At 43.2% G+C, this 12,128-nt stretch overlaps 1 protein-coding gene across 1 annotated transcript in view; it reads left to right on the top strand.

The window, feature by feature from the left end:
* T265_06714 (hypothetical protein) overlaps positions 1 to 12,128 on the top strand; it is a gene marked incomplete at both ends in the record, with an annotated part of 75,747 nt that overhangs the window by 45,799 nt on the left and 17,820 nt on the right. Inside the window, 2 exons of the mRNA XM_009172048.1 lie at positions 2,792 to 2,864; positions 11,403 to 11,723. Coding sequence (XP_009170312.1) covers positions 2,792 to 2,864; positions 11,403 to 11,723 — 394 coding nt within the window. The remainder of the gene's footprint in view (positions 1 to 2,791; positions 2,865 to 11,402; positions 11,724 to 12,128) is intronic.

Below are 12,128 nucleotides of genomic sequence, written 5' to 3'. Positions count from 1 at the left end.
GAGTGAATTACACCGGAACCTAATGACTTACTCTTTAAAATATATTTATCCAAATCAAACAGCAGCATCGAATCATTTTATGGTAACTTTCCAGGTTTGGTCTACCAGAACCCTGAGAAACCGACATTCTCCTTGCGTCCGTTGCCCTAACACTCCTCCATTTTAGTATCTTGTATTTGCTAACGTAATCAAGTTTTACTGGATAATGATTAAGAACCTGCATTGCATTCTGTATCCACCTCAATGTCGAAACACACGAGACTGACCAAAACTGGTCACTTTGGAGAAGTGATCTGCGGAGGAACACAGAACTGCGATTGAAGTGCTGTGGACCCATCATTTCGAGGTAAACTTAAGAAGTTGTTGAGCTATTCTGAATACTTCAAACAGTGTCCGGAAAGAACTCTTGGAGGTGGAAGAATCAGGATTACCTGAGAGAAGTCTAAATACCAATTGTTTAGATGATAACATTACGTTCTGTTGAGACCATTATGTGAACATTAAAATACACGAATGTTCGCGTCCAATCAAACTAATCTAACGTGAGTCATCCGGCTGCGTGCGATCGCTCAAAGTCTAAATTCTCATCATAGGTGTCAAGTGCTACATTCGATAAACAACACTCTTCAGGCATATACAAATCGGCATTTGCAAAAGCAAAAAAAGACTGAAAATTGGTCCGACGAGGCGGATTCGAACCACCGACCTAAGGATAGCTGCGATTCACTACAGTCCTCCGCTCTACCAGCTGAGCTATCGTCGGACAGCGAGTGACTCGATAGACTGACAGCTAAACCTCTCCACAATCGATGTTTGTGCTTTGCACTTCGATCCACTTCGACGTCGCATTCGATAACCAGTAAACTTTGAGGCCCAGTATGACCTCCGTCTTCAGTGAGCACCGTTTTCGTGATTATTTGCACTGAAGCTCAACTTATATACACTGTATACACCAATACGCCATCAGATTGGTATCAGCAGAGGAGCATTATCAGATATCGGTAAGCTTAGTTCGCTTGCTTGTCTTTGAGGGCCTAAACGGCCCTCTCCAAAGTAAGTTGATCCGACCGCTTCGGGGATGTGGCTCGTCGATAGTTTGATGGAATTCGATGCGTTGGCCATTGTAAGGATGTTGTTGGGTGGAGAAAGGACCCTCCAACGGAGATTACCTGAACCGACAAGGTGATTTCAACCAGCGGTTGAAGGGGACTTTCGGGCACTTCAGGGCAGCTAACCTAGATTGGTTTCGTAAGCCCTAGTATGTTCCGAGTGGCAACACAATGGTTGAACACGGCGGGTACAGTGGCATGGTCTGATCAGCATCAATTGCCAGTTCCTGCTAAACGGGGGATGGGCGCACAGTCCTCAACAAATGCTACCCATCGGTCATCTACTAGGGTGCATCCTATATGATGCAGTGCGACTGCAACTAGAGAGCGAAGTGAATGGACGCCTACTCGGGTACTGGGAACATCTGTTGAATATCCCAAGTAGATTGAAGGCTGCGAATTCGGTCAGTCAATCACCACTTTTCACAGCGCCATCCTGAGCTGAACTTCCGAAGCACGAAGAATCCGGAGCAGCAGACTTTCCCACTGCGTCCGTTGTCACCAAGCCCCCCTCATTTCGGCACCCGATAATTGTTAAATGAATCGGGTTTGTTTCACCATAGAAAACGATTGAGGGAGGTCTCTCTCATACCAGTACTTGAACGCCAAGTATTTGGTGGCAGTACGTACCTGTTAAGTTTGAATCAACTGCAAAATCTGCAGAAGTGCGGTGGTGGTGTTCTGGAACTAACGTGGGCAGCACCGGATGCGACCCCATTTTTCGGTACAAGTTTCGTGCAAGCAGTCTCGCTGTAGTTGCTAATCGATCAAATAAAATTCTTCTCATGTTAGGTTACCTTTTATGTGACCAATTTGACAGGATTTTGTGTCAATTCCTGACGATGACCAATTTCTTGTGCAATAGATATGTATTCACTTTACTCATGTAACTATATTAATCCAGTAGTTTTAGCATTGCCATCTATGTCGCGCTCCAATCTAAGCGTTTTCTGAGTAGTGCCATTCTTTGAATTGAACGTCTTTTCGCTTTAAGTATATTGGTAGCCCTTGCGAGTCCTACTGTATTTCCTGTACACTGTTTTGTGTGTATTTCTCTTTAATCGCTGAAAGCACTGTTCCTGCCTTCCCCAGCATCAGTGGTATGCCAACGGTCAATTTGTACCGCATCAGTTTATCCAGCAATTGCATCAGCAGCGCCGTAGTCGTTCTTAACTTCTGTTTTATCTAGTAGGAGTTTGCGTTGCTTACAGGTAGTGCAGGAAACCGTCACATTCAATTTACCGGATTTTTGTGCCGCTTATTTGCAAGCATGTTAAACGGGTGGGCTTTCTCTGTAGGCTATGGAAGCTTAGTTTTTTCTTGTTCTGTTTTCCTCATGTAGCACAATATTGAAGATAGTGCGGGCGAGATGGCCCAAGTGGTTAGAGCGCGAATTTTGCTGACCGGAAGGTCCCTGGTTCGAATCCCACCTCCGCCTCTCGCCTTTCCCTGTCTAGGCTTGGGCAATCTGGCAGTATCCAAGCCCTCGTGCTTCCTTCGGGTGGCATGGCAGCTAGGCACCGGAAGGGTGCTACAACTGAACGCTATCTTTTGAAGATATTGTCCTGTTTTCTCTCATCTGCTGTAGGTCATCCTGGGTTGTCCATCATACGTTTTTAGTAAAACTAACTAGAAATATTTTATATTTTCAGCTTTTCACAATGTACTTATCACCATTTCAGGTTAATACAACAACTTGTTAGCCGGTTCCACATTCACTTCTTTCGAAGTGATCGGTCGTGCTCAGCCAATTCCGTAAGTTTGCTTCATAGGATTACCCCATTTTGTGCATACCCTTCTTATGCGAAGCTTCTCAGTATTTTGCAACATCATAGTTGTTCTACGTTTTCAAAAGGGACTGCAGTAATAAAACCTTAGAACTTCCATGGTGAAACAGGCAGAATCATCAATTCGAGCGACTGGTGACGTTTCCTGCTCCCCACCAGTTGGTCTCAGGTAACTCGTTATTTCACATTGGTTACGTTCGCCCATCAAGCGCTCTCACTTTTGAATTTCCGTTGTCAAGGGGGGTTTCTAGAGTAGGCTTCAGTGTGATTTGCACCAAGTTTGTTTTTCATATTTTAAGCATATGTCAGCTGAAAACTACATGTTTACTAACAGTGCAAGTTGTTCTGGGTTTTTAAGTCAAAAGGAAAGCATGAGTTTTAGAAAACCCTAACCGAATCCGTGTAGACTACGTTTGCATGAGCCTAGCGACGGGGTGTATGGATTTCAACGGAGATGTGGAATGGTGTTATTTGGTTCACTTTCTATTACCGCACATGTAAAATAGGAGAATGCATTTGCTGGTGCCGTACAGTTAAAATTCGATCATGATGTGAACTGGCGTTTTCTCCCTTACTCTGTTTTGCTGCATTGCTTGAACTAGGAGTAAGCGTTCTCAATGAACACGAAATTGTCAACTTTTGGTGAATGCCTATCTGTGTATGTCATCTCACACAGATCCATCACATTACTGTTACTGTTACTGATTATTCTATCAAGTGTATTAGTGCTACAACATCGTGGTGTAAAGGAAGTTAACCTATCCAGGGGTCATGGTTTTAACATTTCTTCCCAAACTTCTGGCTACTTTTGTATATTGGAGTAGTGCCAAAGTTCAGCTCACTTACTGATATATCAGTATGCCCCACTAATAATATATCAATATGATACTGTTGATATATTATATCAACAAATCAATGCAATCATCTTCTGCCCTATCGGCCCGACAACGGGATAACACACCATATTGGTTACTTAAATAACTTTATCTCTTTCCTAGAAAACTCAAATCATTACACCCGATAAGTTGGCTTCATCAGGTTCAACATTTGTCGGTCATATCACTTTTGCGAAAAGGTTACTTAGCAGAGGATACACTACTCACTAGGTGCGTATTTTACGGTTTTCACAAGCAATTCTTCAGTCAGTCATTAACTGTATTATTGAAAAGTTTGGCGAAGTTGAAAGTCATCAAGTTGACATCATTATTCTCGAAGGGACCAAAGTATTTCTTGCTAAGAGACTTCGAGGTTTGCTAGTCCGTTTCTGTCGTCTTAATATTACTAATATTTCATTAGATTACACTTTTGGCAACACACCCTGAAATGCTCTGGGCATTTAATCGACAAGCACAATTTCAGATAAGACCAATCTCGCCAAGGGCAAGAAACCGGAAAATATTTTGCAGTGGACCTCCATAAGCGATTCCTTATCGTACCTTTCGCGCTTTTTACAGAAAATTGAAAGTGTGGGTGTGCCGTTTTTAGGAGTCACCTCATCATAGTTTATTATCTACTCTGGCACCATATTTCATTTTGTTCCACGCCTCAAGTCCCTAAAGACAAACCATTTTTAATATTATTTCTCCGAGTTAGTCATTTAGTCCTCGATAAGGATGCGTTCCCAACCGGCATTGGCTGACTTGGATGGTTATCCCGTTGTGTGCATTCCCAGAAGCTAAATGCCGCTGGAAAAAGTTATGCCTATATGCAACGCTGACTGCTTGCGTCAGTAATTAGATGATGCAAAACTCAGGATTGTATCTGTTCTCGAAGCCCTACAGTTCACCAACCAACCATTGGAGTCACCTTTTTAATCTTCAGCAGAAACAAACTAATGCTGATGCATCGTCTTACGTGCCAAATCAACCGTATTACAAAATCAAGCGTGGATTTGGCAGACCTATTCTTCATTTGAGTCATATTCATCTACTGAAGTTCCACACTCGACCGTTCATTCGTTGGGCACACGCTTGTTTTGCAGTTGCCGGTGAACCTTGGTGAAAGATTCAGGAGGGCGGGTCATGACATGGAAATGAACTGAAAGTGGCTACTGTCAGACTGAGTGTTGTGGAATCTTCGTAACTTCCTGACTGGAGCCCACGTGATCCTGCTTGCAGGTGGCTTGAAACCCTGCGGGAAATGGTACGCAGCAGATTCTAGTTACGTGCATACTGTCACTTACTAGCCGGACTTTCTAGCTAGAGTTCGCTCGAGGGGCTTAGGTCGGGTAAGGTTCCAGAACACGCTGGGTCGATCCTGCTGGTGGTGTCTCCAATATGATGCACAGATGTGCTAATTTTAGTGCTATCAAAAGATGTAGGCACCCCATTCTAAATAGTTTTCCTTAAGGACATGGGACTTTTTCCCACTAATGTCTTACCCTCCCCTTTTCACTCTTTACTGGTAATTTATTCCTTCGTAGCCGTATGTCAGTTAAGCATCAGTATGTACTGCTGGTGTATTTCTGTCAGTGGTGACAGCAATGATGATGATGATGATGATGATGATGATGATGATGATGACGATGGTGATGGTGTAAGTCTTGCCAAACGGATCAAGTTCATAGTTCTGTGCACTATCATTTGGTGGCTTGAAATGGTTGAGATAACGTTGGGACAAGACCACTAGCCACCAACTGCAACGGCTGGGGTGCTGGAATCAGTTAGGAAATCAAATTGTCGGGTATCTCCATAGAAACTAGGCATTTCGTACATAATAGGTGTGTTGATGAAATCGAATATGCGGTATCTGACGTTATACGGTCAACATTACTTCATCTAACTTAGCTTTGATGGGTGGTTCCTTTGGTTTCCCTGACTAACCTGTTAGACGTTAGGAAAGGCCGAATAAAATCGACGATAGTGAACAGCACGAGTGGGGTAGCCAGATCTATAGTCACTACCAGAGGATTAACCAACGTGACATATGAGGTTACAAATAGTGATTCTGATGCATTTTTATGCAACTATTGCTATGAGGTGTAATCATTCGAATTGGTGAGAAAACCGCGCGGATATGCCTATGTCTGGACTCCTGGAGCGGAATGAAATGCTAGGCTGTGGAAAACATTTTTTAGTATTGCTGCATTATAGGTCGTCCAAGTTTCCGTTTCCGTCAAAAGCATTTTAGTCGGTCGTGATTTTTCGTGGCTTTTCCCAAATTCCGCATGAATCAAAAATGAAACGACCCATGTCTCTGGGTCATTCTGTATCACCTGACTCATCTTTGCTGTTCAACGGTTTTGTCCGGCACGGTACGGTTTGCCCAAATGTCATGTTAAACATGTGTTATTCACCAGTCTGTTAGCGACGCCGTCGTTTTTTCGCGAATGTACATACCAGTTATGTAGCGAAAATTTTTCAAGTCCTGATGGTGAAGAATTTATAGGCTCATGCTTGTCAGGCGATTGTATGGAGTGAAACTTAGTCCATGCTTTCTCGCCATTGGTATGTGAGCCGAGTATTTCAACCATACCCTTTGTGAGGTGCGTTAATACCCACGTACAGCAAGGGCATTCGCAATTTATTGAATTTTAGTGTAACTCAGTCACAGAAACGGCTCAACGTTTCAGTCAGGCAAGGGTGGCTCACTGGTAAAGAAAGACATCCAGTGTAACCGAGCAGAGTTTTTGTACCGTTGAAGCATGAAACGCGCCACATGTGAAACTGGCACTCGATGATGAAGATCATAGTTTTGCTAAGGAATGTGACATTATTATGACGTTATTAGCTAAGGAGTAGTCCTCTGGTGGTCTGACAATGATACCGGTGACCCAGATTGGGCTGTTCTGGACAGTAAACCTTGTGGGCAAGCACTACTTGTTAGTCAGCAAAATAAACTGACCAATCTGTATTCCATGGAACGCCTGATTATACAAATCGAGGAGTGAACCTTGAAGTGGAAAGTGAATTGTGAAGAGAAGTGCACAGTACACAAATCTGTAGGTGTTTGACTTCATAACCCCTGCACTTGTCCTTGGCTTGATATTCCGCCTGCCATGATTTATAAGAAAGTATCTTAGGTTGAGATGACCTTTTATAGAGACAGAGTAAGCTCTGGATTCTGTGAAGACCAAAGTACACCTTTGAAATGTGTGTAGCTATAAAGCTGAACTCAACTGATGATTCGTGGTTCTCATATCGGGGGTTCCGTGATTTCCCAATCGTTGCATCACATCTTTTCTTTAAATTGGTAGTCAGTCTGTTCAGTAGCATCCATTTCAACTACTGCCCCTCATTATCCACTCACATGACCCTACAGAGTTAACGCACGGAAACTCTTTCTCAGTTATACACTTATATAGAGGCGCAAGCCACTCGCTGCCATTCTTGTAGCTATACCTATTAGGCTGTATGTTTCCAGTAGCTAATTTATGAGGTACCTGAAAGTGTAAGGTTTTTTATGGTTGGAGCAGTCGTTTTGCTCTCCAACGAAGGACATTTTGTTCAACCCTGTTCCTTATTTTGAACAAGGTAGTAAGAACACCTTTTCAGGATGAATTCAGTTCAAACACTCTCTTTCACCTTAAAAGATGTGAGGCAGCACAAGATCCAGAATATAGTGCAACTTGAGGCAATTACATAAGTGTAAAACAACCTCTCACTGAACACAGAGAAATGACCTGAAACGGTTATTTATCTTGCCCCCAAGGCTGACTGTTTGATGTTAAGACACGCAAAGATGAAATGAGTTCAAATATGTTCTGTGTCGACTAAGTGCTTGGCGATAAGTGTGTTGAACCTGGATTCGTTCAGAGTTGATTTAGAGGCTGCTAATGTCGTTCGGAGTTTTTTGGGCACGTGCCCTTTTGCTGGCTTCTCATGTCTTCTGTGAGCTCCAACCATGTATATCACCATACCTACAGATGAGCTGTTGAACGGGATAGGTCGTAGATAAAAAAATGGATGTCGGTATTCTGACTGTCTGCGCTGGCTTAGCCCGTGTATATGCTTTCGTACACAACTATGCTGTATTGCAAGTATGGTGCAGGGAATCGTTTGGTGTTCCTTTAGATAGGCCAATAGCATGATCATGAACATCGATATAAATGTTGTGTTTCGGTACTGTGGGTGCCACTTTCGGTTCATCATTTGGAGGGAGGTGCTTTTCGATGGAGCAGCTCATCTTTGAACATTCTGATTTCCTCGATGACTGTATCTGAGGTGCAAATTCTCCTAACCGTATGGACAAAAGCAAGCATTATTTTACATTTGTACCGTAACGGATAGAAAGCAGTGATTTCACATGCTATCCAGTCCACGTAGGTTCCCAATATACAAAACGAGGTAAGATACCGTTGATTTTTCTCGCAACCAAGATGTCCAAGCACCAAGAGTCTCAAGCACTTAAAAAAACCTAAGCACCACTCTGAGAATGCCCTGGATTTATTAATTGGTCTGGTTGTTTTAGATCTATATAGACACTGAGGGCTGCACTGCATTCAGTGCCTTTTGCTACAGGACGGAGAGCAGGAATAGACTTCATCTCGGAACCTTTCTACTCTCACTGCATTGCTCAAATTGATCAGGGAATCTGAATGCTTCTACTTCTGTTTCGCATCGACAACGGAACCAATGTCTTTCCAGACTGTGGTCTTACATTTACTTGGGTGGTCTAGACAGGTTCCTCCTTTAAATTTCCTGGCTTGTATGAATGGGTTTCTCTCCGTTCTATGTGGACCCAGTGCAATCACTGACTGATGTAGCTACTGGTGGTCTGTCACCACCTCGTACTCTGCCGAGGTAGGAATTGAGCAGAATCAGTTAATTCAGTTATATAAAAAATATTGGTGAAAGTTGTGGAACTTCGTCATGACCTTATCAATTTCCGCCAGATTTTTTCGTCATGCGAAATTAACCCGACCAGGATGATTGATGCCATGAATAACCATTCGTGGTAAGAAGTAAGAATGCCCTTTTTAAGGAGTGCAATAAAGCCTCGTCACCATTAGATTTCACAGGGTTTCTAGGTGATGACACCAGTGAAACAATTATGTTCACAAGTGCGATTGCCGCGGCTGTCGACACCGGCGACCACCAAGTTTCTAGACTGTCTAGCCTGTCTCAATTACTATGGTTGTTTTTCAAATTGCACACTATACATTCGCTTATGCTGCTGCACATGTGGAATATGTGCAGATAAAAGGAACGACACTATTTTGCAAACCTTTGCCAGACCCATGAGCAGTGTGTTAAAACGCTATCTCCGCGAACTTACCTGACTGGCAATTGAGAGTGTATGCTGAACATCCTTCTGGCGATACGTCTTGATATGTTCAAAATATATGCCGAGAAAATTCTTACAATGACACGATTGAATCACTGTGTCCCGATAAAAATCTAAAGATGACTCGGTGTGGATATAAAATTTCTTGGGGAGTTATATGCAACGTTTCGGTTTGATGCCAGAGTTTGGGAATTCTTCGAGATGCTTCAAATTCGCACTGGACTACATTCACAGGTTAATCAGGACACTTAGGAATTCCTGTAAAGACATATCGGAAGTCTGATAGAAACACCTCATAAAAACCCCAAGAACTCGTTTTCGAAAAAGTTTGGTGACAATCGGCAGTTTTATGGCTGGGCAACGTTTCGCTTTTGACACAAAAGCTTGTTTAGACTAAGTGACTAGGTTACGAGGTTGGTCGAGATTTAAGGCGGAGGGAGAACCAATCAGCTGAGTCAAGCTAAATCACTGATTGGTGTCGACCGAGAGATTTTGTGTGTTAGGGTGGGTAACCAAGTGTTAAGCCGATGGGGAAACCTTCATGGATTGGGGTCCAACCTAAAGTCTAGTTCTTCTGGTTCCGTTTGATTCATGTGGTGGTCTCTCCGTCCGTCTGTGTGGGTGAGCTAGTGCTACGATAGTTGTGTAAGAGGGATTCTGTGAACTTTGGTCGGACTGGGATTTCCACCCCCCTGTTTTGGCTAATGATTCTACGTGATCTGACAACCACAAACACAGTGTCAACTCGGCCGCTGTGGTGTGAATCGCGGTCCCCGTCTTGAAACTTCCACATTATCCAGATCTGTCCCGTGTCTAAGGTATGTAGCAACATCGCTGTGTCTTTGACCATCGTTTGGTATTCTTCAACATTCCATGGTGGTTTGTTTATCCTCCTTTTATGCTCACCTATTTCGGCATGCCATTCCCTGGCAGTTTGTCCTATGTAAATCTTCAGCGCACAGCGCTCTCATTTGACGTAACAACGATGAGACATCACCGGCGTACACGGGCTTTGGGTATGCTGATGAGTAGTTTAAGACGGTCCCTGTGTCTGTTGGTTTCTGGTAGATCGTAGTTTCCAACTTCCCATCACCGTTATGTGTTATACGGTTCAGGAAGGGTAGTGTACCAGAGGTGGACTCTATCTCCATGCTGATGAACATTATTGTGTGGATTTAAGCTATTAATATAGTCGTGGGAGCTGTTTACGTTATTTCGTCAGCATAACGCCAAAACCTTTCGGTCGACAATGATATCCATCGAAGTCCTCCATATAAATATTAGCTAAAACTGAGGATATTGGAGATCCCATTGCAATACCTTGTTCCTGTGAGTAAACAATGGTGTCAAAACAAACTGATCGAGAGTCAAACATACTCTTATGCCATCAGCCATGTCATCCACTCAGAGCTATGTCCGTTCCTCAAGTGTCGTGTCTGCCAGTAATAACCTCTTAGTCACCTCCAGAACATTTGATTGATCCTGATTGAATCCCAAGAACTGTTTACAGGAATGTGATTTAATTCATCGCGCATCCACTACGAATCTCTGCTCATGGATGTTGCACTTTCTCAGTCGCAACCTGACAACATGGGCGTATAGTGATGCACTTAATAAAATGTGTACTATACTGGAAGTATTTTGCATCTTTCCGTTCTAATCGGTTGTTTCATTTCGAACGTTTTTAGGCTATAGCTGACAGGCGGCGGTAACTGCCGACGATAGGTTGAACTTAGTCAGGCTGCGCCAAGCTAGTTCCCGTCTTACCCGCTGTTTATCTTGAATAGGATGGAATCACGGTATCATGGCTAATTCGACAAAGGTTAAATTAAGATAATGCTCGAAAACAGAAACACTAATCCAGTCCGCAGGCGATGTTGCGGACCAAATATCACTAATCCAGTCTTCTACAAAAGATATTTCATGATATTTACACGATATTCGCGATTATCTTGGGTCGGTTTGACAGTGTGTTGATATCACTTTGTAGTTAACCAGCTTTGCATGCACTGTTTGCCAATTCAGACCAGACTCTTTCGCTAAGAGGAAGGGAATACGTGACCACGACCACCTTTCCGTTTTGTGCATCTACACTCTTGAACCCATGTGCGACTGACTTTTTTCGTGAATAGACTGATCTAGCTGTGTCGTCCGATTCAGCTCGACTGGCTGACCAGTTCATAAAATTCAAACTCATGCACCTCCAGTGCTTATGCACTTTAGCTAGAATGCGCTCACGATCGAAATCATAAATGTTACTTTCTATTTTGACTCACCGCAGAAATCCTTCGGGAAAAGAGTAGCTGTGGAACATACTCCAAACACCTGCAGTAAACGGATCAAAATAAGCGCCGATGTGTCGCGAGATGTGGTAACCCGTAGAAAGTGCTGCCCATCGAAATCGGTTTGGAAAGCGTCCTCTTCATATATTATTCCATCGGGCGTGTTTCCTTCCCCAATGGTGGAATCTTTCTATGGAGGAACTACGTGCGGATGCTCTTTTGAAACCTGTGGAAAACCGTGGTCTAAGGCGTCGCTTTCCAATATGCCAAATTTGAAGGCCGCGCTACAAAAATTGCTGGTCGATTTATTTCGACGGAAGGTACGCCTTTTTGATGGCCTAATTCCTTACCTTGAATGTGTGATGTGTTATTCTTTTATAATAGGAGAGGGCAATAGTTGTCGACTTGTAAGCACTCGGTTTTGTTTGACTGTCCCCTACACAGAGTTTTGAAATGTCTTGCTTTACGACCGCTTGTCGGACGTTTCATGGAGGTATTCGCGCAACAGCACCACTGGAGATTTGTGGTGCTAGCATATATATATATATATATATATATATACATATATATATATATATATATATATGGTGTGGTCGTTGGCTTGTTCGCTGAGCTGGAAAATTTGGTTGCAAACGTTTCATCACCAATCGAGGTGACATCATCAGTGCGTGGTTGTGCGTAGCGGTGGGTTAGGGGTTGTTGTTATGCTGTCTGTTATACTGTCT

This window comes from Opisthorchis viverrini, assembly GCF_000715545.1.
Source record: "Opisthorchis viverrini unplaced genomic scaffold opera_v5_143, whole genome shotgun sequence".
Lineage (NCBI taxonomy): Eukaryota > Metazoa > Platyhelminthes > Trematoda > Opisthorchiida > Opisthorchiidae > Opisthorchis > Opisthorchis viverrini.
Note: the sequence above shows the minus strand (reverse complement) of the source record. Positions and strands in the feature narration are given on the sequence as shown.